General features: G+C 40.0%; 1 protein-coding gene across 1 annotated transcript in view; it reads left to right on the forward strand.

Annotated features, from left to right (window-relative positions):
* The window catches only part of LOC140210475 (dynein axonemal heavy chain 5-like), a 202,452-nt gene that overhangs the window by 168,047 nt on the left and 11,113 nt on the right, over nt 1-23,292 (forward strand). Inside the window, exons 70-77 of the mRNA XM_072279452.1 lie at nt 2,762-2,883; nt 5,238-5,390; nt 8,156-8,401; nt 8,784-9,003; nt 12,804-13,009; nt 16,820-17,023; nt 17,988-18,203; nt 20,403-20,615. Coding sequence (XP_072135553.1) covers nt 2,762-2,883; nt 5,238-5,390; nt 8,156-8,401; nt 8,784-9,003; nt 12,804-13,009; nt 16,820-17,023; nt 17,988-18,203; nt 20,403-20,615 — 1,580 coding nt within the window. The remainder of the gene's footprint in view (nt 1-2,761; nt 2,884-5,237; nt 5,391-8,155; nt 8,402-8,783; nt 9,004-12,803; nt 13,010-16,819; nt 17,024-17,987; nt 18,204-20,402; nt 20,616-23,292) is intronic.

The raw sequence follows: 23,292 nt of genomic DNA on the forward strand, positions 1-23,292 counted from the left end.
TTCTCTAAGAGCTGAAAGCTGTGCTATGCCTTGATTTAAAATGAGATAGTGTTCCTTGACCTTGGGTTGAGCTGCACTGGAATGGCACAAGAGGTCAATGATCATGTGGGTTGGAGTGAGATAGAGATTTAAAATGATAAGCAACTGAAAATGCTGGATCACGTTCACATACTGACCAGCAACGTTCTGCAAAGCAATCGCCCAATTGTGTCCCCATGACCAATATAGTGGCAGGACGCTGAAGCAGGGGCCCAATTGCAGACCAAATACTGTGCACACTGTGATATAATCAGGAAACAGGCAGAGTTGATATTCAGACAGACAGAGATCAGATATGAATGCTGGAAGGCTCAGGAAAACTCACTGGCACAATCTGGCAACAAACAGGTGAAAACACAGGACTAAAATACACTGAATAATAAACAGAGAGGCAGATGACAGGTGGAGCACGATAAGACACAAGTGGCAGCAAAACGGGTAATAATGAGAAACAGGTGAGAGCCGAGATCAGGCGACTGAGGTTGGCAGGTGTTTGAGTGTTGGACGTTGTGAGTAGGAGAGCAGGAGCTGATTGTGGAGCTCACTGGAAAATGGCGGGGAGAGAGAACATCAAGGAAAGAGCCAAGCTGTTCAAGGAAGTTTTTGGCAAGAGTGGAAGTGAACTAGAGATGGAGGTCGGCGGGAAAGAGGAATGGAATGGAAAGAGGAAGAAAAGAAAGCAGAGGTACGGGATATCAAACTCTGAGGAGTCAGTAGATGATCAAAACAGGACAGCAAAGCAGTGGAAAGAAGATGAAATTAAAGCAATTATAAAACTAAGCTAAGATGGAGCGTCTTGGTGATTGGAACCCGATTCGTTTGACGAAGATGCTCAACAAAATTATAGGCGAGATTAAAAGAACAAAGATTTTACGAAATGGATTGCTATTAGTGATTTGTTGGGATAGTGCTCAGCAAGGCAAAGTGATAAGATTAAGTAAAGTAGATGGCAAAGAAGTACAATGCTCAATACCCAACACCCAACAATAGAAAGTGGACTAGAGGAGTTATTTCGGGAATATCAACAAAAGTTACTATGGATGAGATTAAACAGAACATAAAAGGAGTAAAAATTATGGAGGCCAAACGTTTGCAAGTTACAAGAAACGGGGAAAAAGTGTGATAGTTTATCGGTAATGATTAACTTTGATGAAGAGAGATTGCCGACTAAAGTTTACTTAGGGTATATGTGTTATGCGGTTAGAACATATATACCACTGCCTTTAAGATGCTATAAATGTCAGAAATTCGGGCACATTGCGGCAGTCTGCAGAGGAAAGCAGAGATGTGGGAGATGTGCTGGAGAACATGAATATGGGAAATGTGAAGCGGGAGCTAGGCTGAAATGCTGCAAATGTGGCGAGGAACAAAACGCAGCTTATCAAGGGTGCATTTATAGCAAGAAGGCGGCTGAGATACAACATGTAAAAGTAACTCAAGGAATCAGCTATGCAGAGGCAGTGAAAGAATTGGCTGAGAAAAAGGCTGTCAAGCAAACAAATACAGGGAATAATAAACTGGTGAATTGTGAGGGCTGTAATATGAAAAATAAGGATACACTATTAATGAGTAGAAAGGATTTCATACTTTTTATGGTGGATGCAATTAATTTTTCAGTGCAAACAAGCAAAAAAACTGAAAAAATTAAAATTATAGTCAAGCCTGCAGAAAAGTATCTTGGTATTAAAAGGATTAGGTAGGAAGAAGTCAAAGAAACACTGAATGGAGGATCCAACAGTTCACAGGCAGGGGAGATGGAATCTTAATGCAGTATATTTATCGCAAATGGTCAAGAATTTAAGAAATATGTTTCAGAACTTAAGGAAAATCCTCAGATTTTATGGTTGAAGCCCAGGGTAAATGTGCAGAACTCCAACAACAAATAGAAGTACCCAACAAGAACAACTGTGAGTTGGAAAAGAGATTGGAAAATGGAGGAAATTATTACAAGGATACAAAAGGAAAAGGAATTTGTTGCAAAATGAATTATCTGCATTCAGATTACAAAATGAAAACATGGAAGCAAATGAAGAAGATCTCCGAGGTTTCAGTAAACAACTGCAAGCTACGATCCAAGAAAAGGAAAACCTGAAAAAGCAGATAGACTTGGAAAAACAGCAATTTTAAAAGTATAACGTGTGATAATTACTATTCTTTAACAAGACGATTTTAGTCTTACAAGTGATGTAGATGAAATCAATGTAATTGAGGTAATGCAACTACATGAAAATGTGACAAAATTAGGGAAGAATAGCTGTTTGCGGCATTATCTAATTAAGCAGTCACGAGGAATTGTAACTACAGAGTGATGCTAATAGAGAACTGCAGGCTGAACTAGATTGTCTGAAGTAGAGAACTCCAGGATATATTTGGTTGGAACACCACAAGTCTAGCAGGTGGCGGTAATGCACTGAAAACTGGTTGCCAACCACCATAAAACAAAAAAGAAGAAGAAGAAGAATAGGTGAGAGCCAGAGTACTCAGTAATACAGGGGCCGGAATAGAGCAGGAGCGGGGACAGGAGCACATGGGGCATGAAAACAAACAAGAGCACATGGCAATACAAAAATACAGAACGATGGCTGGGGGAAAACACACAGAAAGACAGAGTTCAGTTGGAGGTACTGACATATAGTTACTTCACTGACTCTCTGATAAATTTATGATGATTTTGATTGTGGACTCCATGTAATATAATATATGTCCTTCTATGTAATTTTAGGTGGTGCCGCTCTGGACTTCAAAATCTGTCCCCAGAAACCTGCCAAATGGATACTTGATATGACTTGGCTTAATCTAGTTGAACTTAGTAAACTCCATCAATTCAGAGATATCCTTGTCCAGGTAATGTACAAGGTAATCAGTTAAGTGCCACTGAATGCATCATTATATATTGAGTAAAATACATTTATTATTAAGCTTTGGCTGCATAATTAGGCAAATGTTGAAGTATGATATGCAACGTGTGTAAAAATCTTCTGATGTGATTGACTGAGCAGATATTCAATTAAATCTTCAATCATAGCTGCATCTCCTAACTTTAATTTTTAGAGGCTAAATTGGAAAATGCAACAAAATGGGTGCTGGCTTTGTAACGTGATTAATTTGCACCTATTCAACCAAGTGCAGAACGTGCATGAAATTTGTTAGGCCTGCTTGTACACAGCACCCAACCACTTCTACCTATGCAGTTGACTGTGTTGCAACATCATCCAAGTGCAAGGTATAAACACATGGTTTTTTCTAAGGGTGCAGCATTCAATATCAAACTTCACCTTTTAAGTGCAAGGTCTGTTGTAACTAAAGCAAGACAACAAGTCATTTCTGGAGGCAGGTCCTGTTGAGTACATTTCTTGAGAGAAAAGACTCTTTTCTTTTCCAGTTTAGCACAGCAGCTCTTTGCCACCCCGGGGAATACACCTGACCCTGATGCCTTTCCAATTTGCCGGTGCACAGTATGGTGTGCAGAAGCAATTGGACCAGTCTCAGAGGCTCCATGTCGATATGCATAAGGGCTTCTTTAGGCCTGGAGATCTGTAATTTTTGAAGAATGACAGTCTGGAGAGTTCCCATGTGTGTCTCCTGGTGCCTCCTCTAAACCTAGTCCTCGCTACTGTGTATTTTATATAGTGTCTCACAGAACACCCCATCTTCGAAACCCTGGAAGGTTTATATTGAAGGACACTTCCAGAATCGTGCTGGCACGTGAACCACATTGTCAGCATTCTCCTGTAAATGTCTCCTTAAATTCAACAGGTTCAGAGACACTGTGCTTCAGTGAAACTTGGAGATTTTTCCTTTACATAAGAGAGATAAATTATCAATATGGTTTGTTGAAGATCTTGGTCACACCATATAAAATGTACAAGATTGGAACAGCTTTGGAGTAACCAGTAACTAATGGTGTACATAGAAGGTGTTAGATCCACTCAAATTTAGATCTGCCAATGACAATATGCTTGCTGCCTGTGAGCTTAAGGATAAACATTTGTTGGAAATTAGGCTAGAATGTGGAGCAGAGGACCATGGACCTAGAATTAGGGATTACAAGAGGAAGTATCATGTAGTTGGCACTTAATCGTCAACAGGGGCAGAATGTATATTGTATGTGTAATCAAAAATCTCCAATTGTTTGTTACCTGTAATGGTGAGGGCCATATTGAAGAAATTTGGAAGGCTATCAAAGCTATCAGAGAAGTATCCAAGTGTTATGATCCATGTTGACATTTGTGCTTATGACCCAAGGGATGCATGCAGAGCAGAAAAGAATAGACAAAAAGTACTGCTTGCAGAGCAGAAGGAATTAGGAGCCAAGTTAACGAAAAGGACCTCAAGGATTATCATCTGAATCAAATACATAGAGATTAACCATTTAGAAATTTGAGCATGTAGTTGAAAGAGTATTGTGATAAAGAAAGGTTCTATTTTGTATTCTGCTAAGCAGGTCTTACCTGAACCATATGGGGCCAAGGTCGCCTTTGAGCAGATAAAAGGGACATTACAAGAAACTAGTAGTCGGGAGAAAGAATCTTGCAAGTGATAATAAGCACCAAAACATATAATTAGGAAAGAAAAGGATGGTCAGAACAATGGATTTCCCCTGAAATCAGTAACGATATAAATAAAAATATGGTCAGATAAAATGTGTTGAGCAATAGTTTATCCCAAAACTTAACAGTCATAGAAGTGGACAGCAGAGGAAACATCATATTGAATGAAAAAGATAATGGCAACCACTGAATTTCTATTCCAAAGTCACTCAAGAGAATAGGCATGAGTACTTAATAGTGACAGATTTGCCTCTCAGCTTTTTAGCTCCTGAAGCTGCTGTTCAAGTTCATTTAATCTACACAGTTAACAGTTACTTAGGTTTGGGAGCCTTAGTTTTACTTCGAGGACAGGCATGAATGGAATTGTATTTTTTTTTAGCGATATAGCGCAGAGTAGGCCCTTTGAGCCAACACCCCGCAATGCTGCAACTCTGATTAACCCTAGCCTAATCACAGGACAATTAACCTACTCAGTGTGTCTTTGGATTGTGGGAGGAGACCAGAGCACCCAGGGAAACCTCACACATTCCACAGGGAGGATATACAGACACTCCCCACAGAATGGGGGCGGAATTGAACTCTGAACTATGGAACAACCTGAGCTGTAATACTGTCACGCTAACCTCTGTGCATTTATGACATCTATAGGTTGGTCGAAATGAGAAGCAATGGAAAATCTGGTTTGATAAAGATGCCCCGGAAGAGGAGGTGTTTATGCCTGATGGTTACCACGAATCACTGGACTGCTTTCACAAACTCTTATTAGTCCGATCCTGGTGTCCAGACAGAACAATTGCACAGGTGGAGATTTTGCAAATAACAGCTGATTGATAACTGCTTTTTGTCGTGTCTGTGCACAACTACATAACAATTAAATAAAAGCATGTACATAGAAGATGGCTTTAACTGGTGTATTCACATTGCAGCGAAAGAGAGAGAGAGAACAATGCTCCATTTCCCACACATCAGCACTCACGCCATCTTCCTGACGCCTTAACAGTGATAGAGTTCCTCTTGTCCTTACCTACCACCCTATGAGCCTGCGCATCCAACACATCATTCTCCATAATCTTTGCCATCTCCACTAAAGACATCTTTACCTTCCTCCCTCCCTCCATTTTCCACAGGAAACCCTCTGTCCATGATTCCCTTCTTCATTTGTCCCTTCCCACTAATCTCCCACCCGGCACTTATCCATGGAAGTGGCCAAAGTGCTATACCTGCCCATTCACCTCTTTCCTCACCTCCATTTAGGGCCCCAAATAATCCTTCCAGATGAGGGAACACTTCACCTGTGAACTTGCTGGGGCCGTCTGTTGTAATCCTGTGCTTCCAATATGGATTCCTCTACATTGGTGAGACCGGTGGTAAATTGGGGTACTGCTTCATCGACCACCTCCACTTCATCCACCATGAGTGGAACTTCCTGGTGGCCAAACATTTTAATTCTGATTCACATTCCTGATCTGACATGCCGGTCCATGGCTTCCTCTTGTGCCATAATGAGGCCACCCTCACCATGGAGGACCAACACCTTATATTCCATCTGGGTAGTCTCCAACTTAATGGCATGAATATCAATTTCTCCTTCTGGTAAAAAAATATTTTCCCTCCCCTCCCCTCTTCTTCTATTCCCCACTCTGGCCTCTTACCTCCTTTCACCTGCATATCACCTCCCCAGTGCTCTCCTCCTTCCCTTTCGCCCATGGTCCACTCTCCTCTCCTATCAGATTCCTTCCTATCCAGCTTTTTACCTTTCCCACCCACCTGGCTTCACCTATCACCTTCTAATGATCCTCTTTCCCATTCCCCCCACTTTTTTTATTCCGGCATCTTCCCCCTTCCTTCTCAAATCGTGAAGAAGGATCTCGGTCCGAAACATTGATTGTTGGTTCATTTCCATGGATGCTGCCTGACCTGCTGTGTTCCTCCAGCATTTTGTGCATATTGCATAAGATTTTTTTAGTATTTGTTTCATTTCTTACCAGAAACCATCTGGTAAGTGAAATAAGTATTAAGAATATAATAGTTTCTGATAATCTTCCATGGCTGTGTTGCCCAGATTATTTGAAAAGTGGCTTGAATCTCAACCTACTGACTAGAGGCAAGGTGAATATGCTACAAACTCAGCCAAGGTGATGACAATTGATGATACTGTATGTAGCTGTGTCTTAAAATCAATAACCTCAAGCCTTTTGGCCACGATCATTTAATTCTAGGAATACTCCTAGCTCTTTATAGAGAGTGACTTTACTCTCTTTATGGTACACTACCCTTTGAGGCATTTGCCCATTGGACTAATGGGATCTCAGCCTGGAGTCCATAGACCCCTTGGTTAATGGTAAGGCTCATTGCTATAAAATAGATTGGGAACCCCTGGACTAATAGAAAGCTGACAGTCTGATAGCGATGTTTTCCATAGACTCCGTTCTATTCAGGCACAGTTATGACGGGGTCCTAGATTACCCGTATGAACTGTGCTCGATTACCCCTATGAACTGTGCTTTTAACACCGCCATCTTGTTTTTAAGAGAGTGAGAAAGAAAGAGAGAGAGAGAGACGAAGACTGCTTTGAGATGGTGTTATGAACCCCTAAGGTTCATATTTCCTGTGGACTGTCACTTTAAAGCAAGAGGAACTTTTGGATTTCTGCTGAGTTCGGAGAGAGAGGGCACGGAGCAGCTTGTAAGTTGCTATGGTGACCGAGGGTGGCCTTATTTGATGGACAATCGATGTTATGGTTTCTCTGGAGCATGTTTATACTTCCCAAGGACATGGCCTGCTAGTGCATTCTTACGCATACAAAGGAAGGAGGAGTTATTTGAGAGACAGTTGGTACTCAGTACAGTGAGATAAATAGGAGGTCAGATGATAGACCTGGAGCACATGTTTTTGGACACTGAATGAGCTTTTGTTGTGCCCACAGAAAAAGTGGGTTTTTGGAGGATCGATCAGGCGGATCGTTCAGTGGCTCTTGCAGAGAGAAAAGGGATTGACCGGTGGGGAGTTGTCCATGTGTCCAACCTTTGCCTGGGTTGATGATTCCACCACAGAAGAATGGTCCCCTTTGTTGAAGTCACAGTCGGTGAGTTTTAAAGGATTTCGGAGGACAACGAGAAGATCGACGGGGTCAGCTCACCTGAAGACTCAAGTCTCTCCCTCTCTCTCTCCATCACTACTTAACTCAACACCACGAACTGAACTGAACTTTACTCATTGTCGTAAGACTATCTATTTACCCCTAGACTTGAAGAAGCTTGGTTTTCCAATATATTCCGCACTTACTCATATATAATCATTGCTAACCTGTTTGATTTATCTGCATTTAAATTACTGTATTGCATAGTTACTAATAAATAATATTAATAGCAATACTGGACTCCAAAGCGTTTTCCATTTCTGCTGGTTCTTTAACCCGTCACGGGGTACGTGACACAGTGAAAACTGCAGAAATATTTTCATTTGTATTGAATTCTTGGCCATTTACGAAATAAACCCACAAAATGGATACAAAATATTTGTCTTTTAAAATAAAAATCATCAATAGTTCTTTTGTTTACATACAGGCTCATAAATATATCATCGACTCTATGGGAAAGAGGTATGTGGAAAGTGTCAACTTGGACCTTGAAAAGAGCTGGGAGGAATCTGACCCTAGGACCCCTCTCATCTGTTTCCTCTCCATGGGATCTGATCCTACAGACCGCATCATTGCTCTTGGAAAGAGATTGAAAATTGAGACTCGAAGTGTCTCCATGGGCCAGGGCCAAGAGACACATGCACGCAGATTGCTGCAGCAGGCCATGTCAAGTGTAAGAAGAATATCAATCATTAATTTATGTACAAACTTCCTCGTTAAAGTACCAAAGATTTAAATAGTCGTAGAAACTATGTTTGTAGTTCCAAGGCATATTATAACTTCAACATGAGATGCCACTGAGAATTGGGTATATTTCCAATCTCTTATTGGATGAGTTCCTGGAGTTAACAGCTCAGTGATGAGAGTTGATGGGTAGAGACTTGGCACTAAGCTGTAAAGGGAAGTGCAAAAACCAGGAAAAATATCAATGCAAAATATTAACACATTAAGAGTTATTATTATCTGTTCACAGCTGTAACTAAATATTCTTTTTATTGTGTTTTTTAAAACATTCAAATGCAATGAAGTTAATTGCCTTTGTGATTCCTTCTAAGGGAGGTTGGGCTTTACTGCAAAACTGCCACCTGGGACTGGATTTCATGGACGAATTGATGGATACAATTACAGAAACTGAGACTGTTCAGGACTCATTCCGACTGTGGATAACTACTGAGGTCCATAAGCACTTTCCTATTACTCTACTGCAAATGTCGATAAAGTTTACTGATGAACCACCTCAGGGATTAAAAGCTGGACTGAAACGCACTTATTCAGGTAGAAAAGTCAGTTACTAGATTAGCACAGTAGCAATTGTACATTTTAATTATGTCATGTGACGGCAAGCAGATAAAGACTGGAAACAGATTAAGACTGAAGAATTTTTTAATTGGTTTCTTGTCTTCTCTTCTTTAATTATTCAGTCAGATGTTTTCATTGTGTCTGGAGAGCCAAGAGATTCCAAACATGTCTTTTTCTAAATTTCAGGAGCAGAAACTTTCACATTTAAATGCTTAAAATAATCTTTGTTAATCCGAGAAATAGCAACAATTACATTGGCAGTCCTTTTAAATAAAAGTGGTCAAATGAATTATTTGTAGAGGATGAATTGTAAATGATTGGAATTTGATCTGCAAGTTTACAATCTAGTATTCACTAATCCCATCATTGCCATTCACATTTGAAATAAAATACTTAGAATGGAATATGATAGGAATTTATCTACAGGGCTTTCAGAATAAATTAACAGAGGAAGAATATTTAATATTAGGATCAAATAGTTAAACTTAATTTCATATCAAGATGGTGAACAGAATTCTCATTAACTAATAGACTTAGTGGTCATTATATGGAAATTAAAAAGAGTAATATCCAAAGGCAGTTGATAAATATAAATGTTCTCATATGTTTCTCCTCACTTACATCTGCCTACTTATTCTGAAAGTCATTTCTCCTTTCACTTCCATTCTCACTACCCTTTGCTAGTCATTATTGCTACACTTTCCATTGTTGCTTGAAAATCTCCTTGTGCCTCCACCAAAAATAAAGATAATGTACTCAAGTATTAACATATTAATATTTTGGCATCTTTGTATCCTTTGGTAAAACCTGGCTTGATCTTTGTAATTACTGTTTCTGGTTTTACCCTGGTCACTGAGTGACCTTGAAAATTGTTTTGTGGGGCCGGCTGGTGGCGCAATGACATTGGCGCTGGGCACGGGAGCGGAGGTTCCTGGGTTCGAAACTAATCGGGTCTGCTCCCGAGTACGCTTTCCATCTGTGCCAGGTTGAGTGTCGAGATGGCAACTCGACCTCGTAAAAATAAAAGGGAAGATACTGCGAAAATGTCTGTGTGTGGAGTGGCGCGCCACACAGTCTCTCTCTCGCTCCGCACCTTGTAAAAGCCATGAAAAAGACATCATCACGGACGCACACATGGACATGCAGACGCACACACACAGACTCGCACGAATGCAGGCATATGCCAAAAAAAAAAGAAAATTGTTTTGTGAATAGTAATTAAGGGTGGAGATTCAAAATTCAAGATCGTTTAATGTCATTTCCAGCACACAATTATAAAGGAGAACAAAATAATTGTTACTCCAGCTTTAATGCAGCATAAAAACACACACACACAATAAGTAAAAGAACACAATAATAATATTAAAAACATAATAAATATAAATACATAAGATGGCTTATATACATAAATTGATTGTGTGTCCATAAAGTGACGCTAGGCACAGGAGTGTCTGTACATGAAGTGACTGACAGAAAATGGTAAAGTATTGGTTGTTGGGGGTATGGAGGTGTTGATCAGATTTACTACTTGGGGAAAGTAACTGTTTTTGAGTCTGGTGGTCCTGGTGTGGATGCTATGTAGCTTCCTCCCTGATGGGAGTGAAATAAGTAGTCCATGACTAGGACCAGGTATCCTTCATGAAGTTACTGGCCCTTTTCTGGCACCTTTCTGTATATATGTCCTTGATGGCAGATAGGTTGGTGCCGGTGATGCATTGGGCAGTTTAAGCGTCCCATTGTAGAGCCTTCCTGTTGCTGCAGTGCAGTTTCCGTATCATGCAGTGATGCAGCTTGTTAGGATGCTCCCTACTGTGCATCTATAGAATAATGCAATTATACTGTAGATATGCAAACTCCAGCTCCTTTCAGCCTCCTCAGAAAGTAGAAGCTTAGGTGAGCTTTTCTGATTCTGTAGAATGTGCTCTGGGATCATGAGAGGTTGTGTGAGATGTACACTCCCAGGAGCTTGGAACTGCTTGTGCTTAACTATCACTTACAGGCTGGCCCATTGTGTATATCTGTGCTGTGAGAAAAAGGTTTTCAGCTATAGTTACGGTCAAATTATGATTGGGTATTCAATCAAGCATTAAATTCAGTTCAAGGCTTCTGGCCATAACTTTAAGGATCCTCACACAAGGGACTTAATTTCCAATCTCACTAATATTCATATTGCATTATCTCTCAGCATGCATTATATTGGCTGGGATCACCACACTTGACAGCAGGCATGGAGAATTTTCAAACCTCCCTCCTTCCCATCTGGAAGGACATATGGAGATATAAAATGAGCAGAGATAGTCTGATCTCAACAGTATGGCTAATCAACAGTCTGTTTATATGTGCAGATTTATGGCATTTATTTTAGAGCTGAAGACTATGATGGGCCTGATAATGTTGAAAAGTAAAGTAATATTGCTGATAAGTGGAAGTTACTATCAAAAGTGCCGATTTTTTAATCCACATTTCCGGAAGAAAAAAACCTTATAGCTTGCTGGGCTGCATTAGAGAGCAGCCAGGCATTAACCATATTGGTTTGACATGAACCATATAGAATGACTAGATACCAGATGTGACTGGGGCTTCCGTTTTCTTTTGATAGCACATGCTTTATTTACCGATAACATATCAAAAAAAGAATGTGACAAGTAAAAAAGTTGTTGAATAACTACCTTCATGCCAAAACATTGCAACTGAAATTAACTTTTTCTATTTATGGTGTGTTTTAAAAACTATATTTGTGTGCACACAGCCTCATTTTTTGTTCTTTGTTTTCATCTTTCTTTTGTGGTAGCTGTTACCATGATAACCATTTGTCATAGGGAAACTGCTCTGTGAGAATGTCTGCCAGTGAAACAAGAGCTGCAGAATAATTAGGTGAATTCTCAGGAGCAAAAATGTGACAGACTGAAGGTTTATGTTTCAAAAACAGCCAATTTTAGTGCCATTCACTTTAGGATCAATCCTCACAAGATTATTAGACTCACTGCTTTAACTTCCAGACAAAAATATGCCAAATATTTCCAATATCCATTAACCAATTCCAATTTCATGTCTTGCTTCTTCCAACTCCCAGATACCAGGCCATCCTCACAGTCCTCTGCAAATCAAAACTGCAAATGCAGTCACCTGGGTTCTTTGGATCATTCTTGCCTAGTATTTCCAGATCTTTGGACTTACTTCTGTGTTCCCAGAATCTCTCTTCACTTCCTTTACCAATATTTACAAGACACTTCTAGATCTCCCCTAAAATGGAAACTTGTATGAAAGTATCTGCAAACCCCTTTCAAAATAAAGTTTCCCTTGCCATTGTGATTAGATTATATAAAATAACGAAATGCTGATACATTAGTGTAATTAGATGTCATTTCGTTAACACTTGCTGTGGTTAATACCAAAGGAAGCATGCTAGGAAGCATGCTAGAATACAAAATGTTTCAAGGTTCAAACTCTTTTACAGAAATAAGGCTATTATAAGAGTTGTCCAGAATGACTACCCATCTTTTGTTCCCTTTGATTACTGAGAAAGTAGTCCTACTCAAATAACCCCTGGATAAAGGATATAGCTAAGATGAATCAATCACTAATGACCATAGATAGATGTTCATTTATTTCAATTAAATGCTATAAACTTAAAGATACAGACAAATAACACATAGAGCTGCACTTTAGTAGCAATATAATAAGGACATTATATTATGATATCCCCTTTCCTGTTCTACCTACCATGAGGATGGTCAAGGGAACACCAATGTAGTCTTAGTTTTATTGTCTTTAAGGTATCACCCAAGACCAACTAGAGGTCAGCAATATGCTGCACTGGAAATTCATGCTATATGCTGTAGCTTTCCTTCATTCCACTGTGCAAGAAAGACGCAAGTTTGGGCCTCTTGGGTGGAATATCCCTTACGAATTCAATCAAGCTGATTTGAATGCCACAATCCAGTTTCTGCAAAACCACCTTGATGATCTGGATGGAAAAAAGGTACAAGGCACTGTTCACAAAGTTGATTTTCTGAGATTCACTTTTATAATTTTGAATCAAAGCTTTGTCAGTGTTCATAAATTCATGGTTTTTGCTTGGGCAAATAATTGGTTCTCATTTCTGATCATGTAAACCCAACCCCGTTCTTGCTGCTGATCAGTCATGGAAGAGATGTGATGCACTTGTGTTCTAGAATGCAGAACAAAATAGCATAAGAACAGGCCTTTCAGCCCACAATGTCTGTGATAACCATAATGCCAATTTAAACCAATCACATTTGCCTGAACATGGTTTGTATGCCCCCATCTCCTGCCTGTTTGTGTGTCTGTCTAAATGTCTCTTAAATGCTGCTATCGTATCATCTTCCCTGGTGGTGCATTCCAGACACCTACCACTGCCTCACAAATGATCTTTAAACTTCTTCCCCCACACCTTAACTCTATGCCCTCTAGTATCTGACATTTCCACTCTACCTACTCCACCATTGCCTCTCACAACTTTATATACTCGTATCAGGACTCTGCTCTGCTTTGTCTCTGACGCTCAACAGCAAACTGCAAGTTTGTTCAACCTTTCTAATTTATACCTAATACACTCCAATCCAGGCAACATCCTTGTGAACCTCTCCAAAGTCTCCACATCTTCCCTGTAATGCAGTGACCAAAACTGAACAAAATACTCTGAATGTGGCCGAACCAATATTTTACGAATAGCACCAGGAACAGTAAAGGCAAATATGCAATATACCTTATTAACCACTCTGTCCATTTGTGTTGCTGTTTTCAGAGAGTTATGGAATTGCATCCCAAGATCCCTCTGTACATCAGTGTTCCTAAGGACCCTGCCATTTACTCTACACCTTCCTCTTAGATTTGAACTTTCAATGTGCAACACTGAATTAATTCCATCTGTCATTTCCTTGCTTTCCCTGAACAGTTGATCAATATCCTGTTGTAACCTTAGACAACCATCCTTACTTTCTATAACACTGTCAATTTTTGTGTTGTGCGACCATAAGACAAAGGAGCAGAAGTCAGCCATTCGGCCCATTGAGTCTGCTCCACCATTTTATCATGAGTTGATCCATTCTCCCATTTAGTCCCACTCCCCGGCCTTCTCACCATAACCTTTGATGCCCTGGCTACTCAGATACCTATCAATCTCTGTCTTAAATACACCCAATGACTTGGCCTCCACTGCCGCCCGTGGCAGCAAATTCCATAGATTCACCACCCTCCGGCTAAAAAAATTTCTTTGCATTTCTGTTCTGAATGGGCGCCCTTCAATCCTTAAGTCATGCCCTCTTGTACTAGACTCCCCCATCATGGGAAACAACTTTGCCACATTCACTCTGTCCATGCCTTTCAACATTCGAAATGTTTCTATGAGGTCTCCCCTCATTCTTCTAAACTCCAAGGAATACAGTCCAAGAGCGGACCAACGTTCCTCATATGTTAACCCTCTCATTCCCGGAATCATTCTAGTGAATCTTCTCTGTACCCTCTCCAATGTCAGCACATCCTTTCTTAAATAAGTAGACCAAAACTGCCCACAGTACTCCAAGTGAGGTCTCACCTGCGCCTTATAGAGCCTCAACATCACATCCCTGCTCCTATACTCTATTCCTCTAGAAATGAATGCCAACATTGCATTCACCTTCTTCACCACCGACTCAACCTGGAGGGTATGCTGTACGAGGATTCCCAAGTCTCGTTGCATCTCAGATCTTTGAATTCTCTCCCCATTTAAATAATAGTCTGCCCGTTTATTTCTCCTGCCAAAGTGCATAACCATACGCTTTCCAACATTGTATTTCATTTGCCACTTCTCTGCCCATTCTTCCAATCTATCCAAGTCTCTCTGCAGACTCTGTTTCCCGAGCACTACCGGCCCCTCCACCTATCTTCATATCATCAGCAAATTTAGCCACAAAGCCATCTATTCCATAATCCAAATCGTTGATGTACAATGTAAAAAGAAGCGGCCCCAACACGGACCCCTGTGGAACACCACTGGTAACTGGCAGCCAACCAGAATAGGATCCCTTTATTCCCACTCTCTGTTTCCTGCCAATCAGCCAACACCCTATCCACGTATGTCACTTTCCCGTAATTGTCTGTAAGTTTATTCATCAGCCACCTACATTTTTATCCAAATCCTCATATTTATATAGGTGTATATAAAAATCCCTGCACTAATCCTTAAGGAACACCACTGGTCACAGACCTCCAGTCAGAAATCACCCTCCATCACCACCCTTGGTCCTGTATGGTCAAACCATTTTTGAATCCAGCCTACCAAGTCTCTGTGGAACTCATATGCCTTAATCTTCTGGATTAGCCTGTCACAAGGGACCTTGTTAAATGCTTTACTGAAATCCATGTGGTCAACATCCACTGCTCCACCCTCGTCAATCATCTTCATCACCTCCTCAAAAACTCCTAGTTTTTCAGACATGATCTCCCCCACACAAAACCATGCTGACTATTCATAAACAGTCCAGATTTGAGTAAATCCTATCCCTTAGAATCTGCTCCAAAATTTATCAGCTACTGATATACAAGGCTTAATGGCCTATAATTTCCTAATTTGTTCCTGTGCCCATTAACAAAGGAACAACTTTGCCTATTCACCATTCCTCTGGGACCTCACCTGTGACTAAAGAGGATACAAAGATCTCTGTCAAAGTCCCTGCAATTTCCTCTCTTGCCTCCTTGATATCAACATGCCTTAAAATATCAACATATCCCTCTCTCTACCCATTATCCTCCATGAAAATCTCCTTGGTGAATACCGGTACAATATACACATTTTAGTATCTTGCTCACTTCCTCAACCACAAGCATAAATTTCCTTCTTTACCTTTGAATGGCCCAACTCTCTCCCTTGCTACCCTTTAATTTTTAAAGCATGTGTAACATGCCTTGTGATTCTCCTAAATCTTACTCACCAAGGAAAAATAGGGCAGGTTTATAAAATCATAACTTAAAATTAATGACTGCTTAAAAATTCATAACATGTTACCATGGGAAAGCACTAATATCTGTAGTGTGATTCAATCAAAATATATCAATTAGAGTGTCGGGTTTTAAACTAAGGTTTGCAGCCACAATAAAGTCTGGTTATATAGTGCATTCAATGTATTAGTCACTCTAGGGTACTTTATAGAACAAAATTAGACACCAAGACACTAAGTCACATAGGGAGATGTTAAGGCATATAACTAAAACCTTAGTCAGAATTGTAGGTTTTAAGGAACTGCTTAATGGAGGAGGGAGAAGAACCCTTGATGGGGTGTCTAAGATGAGGACTTAAGTTTCAAGTGAGAGCAAGGAGGTTTAGAGGGAGTCTGAGAGGAATTTGTTTTTTCACGTGGAAAATGTTTAGAGTCAGGAATATATTGACTGAAGAGGTTGTGAAGGGAGATACTTGCACAACATTGAAGAAGCCAGTATCTAGGCCACTACTAGAACTGCCAAGTCAGAGAGTTTACAGACCGAAAGTAGGTATATGGGATTAGTGTAAGTTCACATTTTTCTGTGTTGTATGACTCCATGACTCTATGATCCTACCTTTGGGAATCTCCCTGGTGTTCTGTTCTTCCATGCTATTTTCTAACACAGCATGTCAGTATAAGTTGTACTGTATTCACATTGCGTACTATCACTTATCAACATTTCACTTCTGTGACCATGTCGTTCCGAAAGCATTTTTCATCCCCCTGTTATCTCCAGTTTTTGCCACCTGGCTTTGGGGGATTAATTGGAAGATTATGTACTGACCTTGGAAAAACTTTTCGCTGTTCAATAGGGTGTATCATGGAACACAGTTCACTACATGATTGGAGAGATCCAGTATGGAGGGCGTGTCACAGATGATTACGATAAGCGACTTTTAAACACACTTGCTAAAGTGTGGTTCAGTGAAAATATGTTCAAACCAAACTTCTGCTTTTACAAGGATTACGCCATCCCGAACTGCACTACACCAGAACAATATATACACCACATTCAGGTTTGCTTTATGTATAATAGGGAATATTTAACAGGTAATATATGTACTATGTTATATGATTTTCTGTACCTTTCAGTTCTTTAAGAAATAAATTAATTTGTATAAAATAATATTTTTAAGTAGTAAAATTTCATGTTGGCTAAATGTGGGTATGCTTCCATTTTTTTTATAAAGGGCAAAATGTGCCAGATCTGATATGAGCAGAGGAGCCACCAGACTCCTCTGTCATTCTATGTGATCATGGCTGATTTGTCACGGGCCTCAACTTCTCTTTTGTGCCAGTCTGCATAGACCTCAATCTGTCAAAGATCCTGCTTCCCTTTAAAATACTTCCAATGCTCTATCTTCCACAACTCTCTGTGATGGAGAGGAACAGAAATTCATCACCCTCTGCAAGAAGAACTTCTTATGCATCTCATTTTTAATTAATCAACTCTTTATTTTGTAATCGTGCCCCCTTATTTTAGAGATACTAGGCTTTTCAACAGACATTTTGCCATGTCTTGTTAGAGACCAATAAAAAAGTTAATTTGATTTTATAGATACAATGAATAAATTCTGAAAAAACGGTGCACATGATTGATTTTAAATCAGAATAACAGAAAGTCTCTCCATCCATTGACCCTGTTTTACCATTTAAACAGGTCATGGCATACACCAATTCGATTCACCTGCTGAAGAACCATCATCCTTGATACTTAGAAAACTGTCAGTTACAGCCGGGATAATTTTAATTACCCTCTCCTTTGATGAAGCTCTCGGATATGAGAGTTTAAGAAATGCCGCATTTATCTACAAATACCCACGTGTGCTGATTCACTAGCACTAGCAACATTCACTAGTTGTGATGTTGTCATTTGAATTACCTGCAAGAAATTCTCTGTCCAACCTCCAACCAATAACAATATTTATAAATAAGCTGGAAATTCTGCCTGTAGGTTAAAGATGTTTTGTGTCTTACTAGAGCCTACCATCGTATGACACACCAGAGGTCTTTGGCCTTCACCCGAATGCTGATATCACTTATCAAAGCAAACTTGCCCAAGATGTCCTGGATACAATCCTTAACATCCAGCCAAAGGACAGCTCAGCAGGGAAAGGAGAAACACGGGAGGCTATCGTTTTGCATATAGCTAATGACATGTTGATGAAATTACCTCCTAATTACATAGCTTATGAAGTAAGTGGCATGGGTAATCTTCATTCACTCTGTTCAAAGTGGTAACCTTGGGGATTTTTTATGCTTAGAGACTAACTGGAATTTTATCCGACATAAATATGTGCAGATCAGGAATTTAGAAGTTTCAGCTTGATAACATTGTACATACATTATGTCATTTGTGGAGTCTGATCACTTAACTAGTACAATAGCATAAAGAGGTATGTCCATATTCAGTAACCTTATTCCTGCTTTTCAGTATAAGTAATCTGCTCAGAATTCATAATATCAATTCTGAAACAAATACATTTCCCTTTCAGTTATAAGTACAACAATATTTAACACAAGAGTTGTAATTTTGGATTTCTGTTCATACTTTGTGTTAAGTTATGATCCTAGTTTTGTATATACTGGATTTGCAGCTTGTTAAAGGACATTATCCTCCAAACATTAGGTGTTTGCAGCTTGTTAAAGGACATTATCCTCCAAACATTAGGTGTTTTTCAGGAAATGCTGAGTACATGAGAAAATAACTTTTCAATTTTAAATTAGCCAATGTCATTAACAAAATAATGGTTAGAAAGATAAACTAGCCTCTGAGTTTATAACATATTTTGTCCTCCTTTCAGAAAAGGACAAAATAGTTAATTCACTTTCTGTAGTTCCTATTTTTCTACCAAACCCCAGTAATCTTCTGTATAAGATTTATGGCTGAGAGTTAAATGTGTTAGTTATGTTTTAAAAGAAAGTCATTTTGGCTCAGATAGGCAGGCCAAGCTTTCATGGTCTGGTGCTACGGGCGTATATCAGTCCAGGTAAATTCTTTTAATACGACTATAAAGCATCATTTTTACAGGACGTGAAATAGCACAAAGATGATGATGGATATTCTGTAAGTGCTGGTGTTTTCAAGACCAGTGTGGAAGCCATCAATTGTAGATACAGGGATGGTGGAAAACTTCCTCAGTGTCAGATTCCAGTTTATCACCACTAATGTATGTCGTTATTTTGCAGCAGCAGTACAGTGCAATACACACAAAAAATTCTATACATTACAATAAACAATAGTAAGTTACCAGAAAAGGAGAGTAAAATAATGACGCAGTGTTCACGGGCCATTCAGAAGTCTGACAGCAGAGGGGAAGAAGCTGTTTCTAAAATGTTGAGTGTGGGTCTTTAGGCTCCTCTACCTCTTCCCTGATGGGGCCTAAGTCTGGATTAAAACTAAGTTCAGATTTCCACCATATTTTACGGCTTGGACCTCTAATATAATGGATGCCACATCTTCACTTGTGTTTGTAGAAGGAAAATTATTATTAAAAACATAATCCATTAGTTATTGATGGTGATTGTAAAAAAAAGCAAGCAGCTTATCACCTTAATAAAAAAGCAAATGGAAAAACTCATAAGATAATACAGCATCTATGGATAGAGAAACAGTTCATGTTTCTAGTCTGAGCTCCTTCATTAGAGCAGAAAAAGAGAGAAAATATGCTCCTCGTTTCTTTCCCAGTCCTGATTAAAGGTCTTGGCCCAAAATATTTACCCTCCATGAAGCTGCCTGTCTTGCTGAGTTCCTCCAGCATTTTGTGTGTGTTGCTCAAGATTTTCAGCAACTGCAGAATCTCTTGTGTTGGTGAACATGTTAGTCTAGGTGGCTGAGATGGTGAAATAAGGTGAAGGGTGAAACAAAGGGAATTGAATCACAAACAAGAAAAGATCTGCAGATGCTGTAAATCCAAGCAACACACACACAAAATGCTAGAGGAACTCAGCAGGCCAGGCAGCATCAATGGGAAAAGGTACAGTCAACGTTTCAGCCCGAGACCCTTCGGTAGTCCTGCTGGGTTTCTCCAGCACTGTGTGTGTGTAACAAAGGGAATTTCTTTGATAGAGTGCAATAATAAAACTATGCAAATTCCGTTTTTATTTCAGATTTCTAAGGTCTGAAGTCTTTATATTTAATATATCCAGCATCCAGAATGATGAACATATCTCCTTCAGCCACCATTACAAAATAAGGCTGGTTTGAGGCTTTTGGCTTTTACATGGTTCAGTTATACTGTGTGTCTACAATTTGTAATGATAGGTTTCTAATATACACCCTTAAATGTTTCTGAGATATAGAAATGGGTAAAATAATTATTTTGCAGTATTTCTCATTTGCACTTTTTCCACTGCTCTTTACTTGATATTTCAGCCTCTCTTTTCTTACTTCAGGTCAAAAACTGGTTGGCAAAGATGGGTGCTATTCAGCCAATGAACATCTTCCTTCATCAGGAAATTGATCGAATGCAGAAAGTCATTTTGTTGGTGCGCAGCACATTAATGGAACTGAAACTAGCCATTGATGGTACAATTATTATGAGTGAAAACTTGCAAGATGCACTAGACTGCATGCACGATGCCCATGTACCAGTTAGGTGGCTAAAGGTAAGATAAAAGCTTTATAATCAAGCACACTTTTTTGTGTTCTTGCATTATGTTTGCAGTTATAAAAGATCAGTTAGTTCTTCAACATTATCTTTTTGTCCTGACCAATGCTTTCATCCATGTTAATTGCTATTCACGAAAAATTTGGTGAAATGATCTGTAGATTGCAAGTTCAAGCCCACATCCTATCTGTTATTTGATACGGTGTACTAATTCATCAACATACTGCGACAAGATAAAGTCACAACTGAGTTATTAACTATGTTATTATTTATGGCAGTGATCAAAGTCTGGGTGTTAATGCTTTAGAAAAGTGGTTGATGAAGTTAGCTGCAGTAATACTGTGTCTATTGCTGCATAAAAGATGAAATACGTGTAATCAAAAAGTGAGACTGATTTCGCAATGCATAGTGTGTATGAGTGAGCAAGTATATATTTAAACGGTGTACATTCGGAAATAACTCACCTTACAAAACAATCAAAGAGGCTTGAAAGGTACAGTTTTATTGATGAGGGAGTTGAGAGGGAAATTTAGCAGATCAATCAGCAACCAATTTGAGAAGCAAGGGAAATTGGGAACACGAGAAAAACTGCAGATGCTGAAAATTCAAGCAACACACATAAAAGTTGCTGGTGAACGCAGCAGGCCAGGCAGCATCTATAGGAAGAGGTACAGTCGACGTTTTGGACTGAGACCCTTCGTCAGGACTAACTGAAAGAAGAGATATTAAGAGATTTGAAAGTGGGAGGGGGAGGGGGAGATCCAAAATGATAGGAGGAGACAGGAGGGGGAAGGATGGAGCCAAGAACTGGACAGTTGATTGGCAAAAGGGATATGAGAGGATCATGGGACAAGAGGCCTAGGGAGAAAGTAAAGGGCCCAGAGGATGGGCAAGGGATATAGTGAGAGGGACAGAGCGAGAAAAAAAAGTGTGTATATAAATAAATAAATAAATAAATAACGGATGGGGTACGAGGGGGAGGTGGGGCATTAGTGGCTTCTCGTACTAGCTCTTCTTTCAGTTAGTCCTGACGAAGGGTCTCGGCCCGAAACGTCGACTGTACCTCTTCCTAGAGATGCTACCTGGCCTGCTGCGTTCACCTGCAACTTTTATGTGTGCTGAAGGGAAATTGGGGATGTGTTGTCCCTTTCTTCAAACATTTCTGTGACCAACAGGTTTATTTTGGATATACTGATGTAAAGAAATGGTCATTAATTATTTTGGCAAGGTTAATCTCAATGCTTATATCTGTTTCTCATGTTTTCAACTGACAATATATTTCATACAACAGTCTGTGGGAGGAGCTCAATCAGTCAAGCAGCATCTGTGGAGCACAGGAAGAGTTATAACACAGTCCAGAGTGGAGAGGAGAGACAGGAAGAGTTATAACACAGTCCAGAGTGGAGAGGAGAGACAGGAAGAGTTATAACACAGTCCAGAGTGGAGAGGAGAGACAGGAAGAGTTATAACACAGAGTGGAGAGGAGAGACAGGAAGAGTTATAACACAGTCCAGAGTGCAGAGGAGAGATAGGAGGGATAGGAAGAGTTATAACACAGTATGAGTGGAATGGAGAGTTAGGAGAGATAGCCTTTCTACAAACAAGTGTGTACAGTGAATCAGGAGCTGGAGGTGATCGTTGGATTGAGAAAAGATAAGGGGTAATGGGGTGGTTGATCCAGATGGGGAAGGGGAGGGATAGAGATAAAGCACAAAACAGTACAGCACAAGAACAGGCGCTCTGCTAATAGAAACATAGAAAACCTATAGCATAATACAGGTCCCTCGGCCCACAAAGCTGTGCTAAACAAGCCCTTACCTTAGAAATTACCTAGGGTTACCCATAGCCCTCTAATTTTTTGAGCTCCATGTACCTGTCCAGGAATCTCCTAAAAGACTCTATCGTATCCGCCTCCAACACCATTGCTGGCAGCCCATTCCATGCGCTCACCACTCTCTGTGTAAAAAAAAACTTACCCCTGATATCTCCTCTGTACCTGCTTCCAAGCACCATAAAACTGTGCCCTCTCATGCTAGCCATTTCAGACCTGGTTAAAAGCCTCTGACTATCCACATGATCAATGCCTCTCATCATCTTATACACCTCTATCAGGTCACCTCTCATCCTCTGTCTCTCCAAGGAGAAAAGGCCGAGTTCACTCAACCTATTCTCATAAGGCATGCTCCCCAATCCAGGCAACATCCTTGTAAATCTCGTCTGCACCCTTTCTATGGTTTCCACATCCTTCCCATAGTGAGGTGACCAGAACTGAGCACAGTATTCCAAGTGGAGTCTGACCAGGGTCCTATATAGCTGCGACATTACCTCTCGGCTCCTAAACACAATCCCATGATTAATGAAGGCCAATGCACCGTATGCCTTCTTAATCACAGAGTCAACCTGCGCAGCAGCCTTGAGTCCTATGCCACTTCTCAGCCCAGTTTTGCATCCTGTCATTTCCCACTGTAACCTCTGACAGCCCTCTACACTATCCACAACACCCCCAACCTTTGTGTCATCAGCAAATTTACTAACCCATCCCTCCACTTCCTCATCCAGGTCATTTATAAAAATCACGATTAGTAAGGATCCCAGAACAGATCCTGAGGCACACCACTGGTCACCAACCTCCATGCAGAATATGACTCTTTGCCTTCTGTGGGCAAGCTAGTTCT

This window comes from Mobula birostris, chromosome 15 (genome assembly GCF_030028105.1).
Source record: "Mobula birostris isolate sMobBir1 chromosome 15, sMobBir1.hap1, whole genome shotgun sequence".
In the NCBI taxonomy this organism is placed as follows: Eukaryota; Metazoa; Chordata; class Chondrichthyes; order Myliobatiformes; family Myliobatidae; genus Mobula; species Mobula birostris.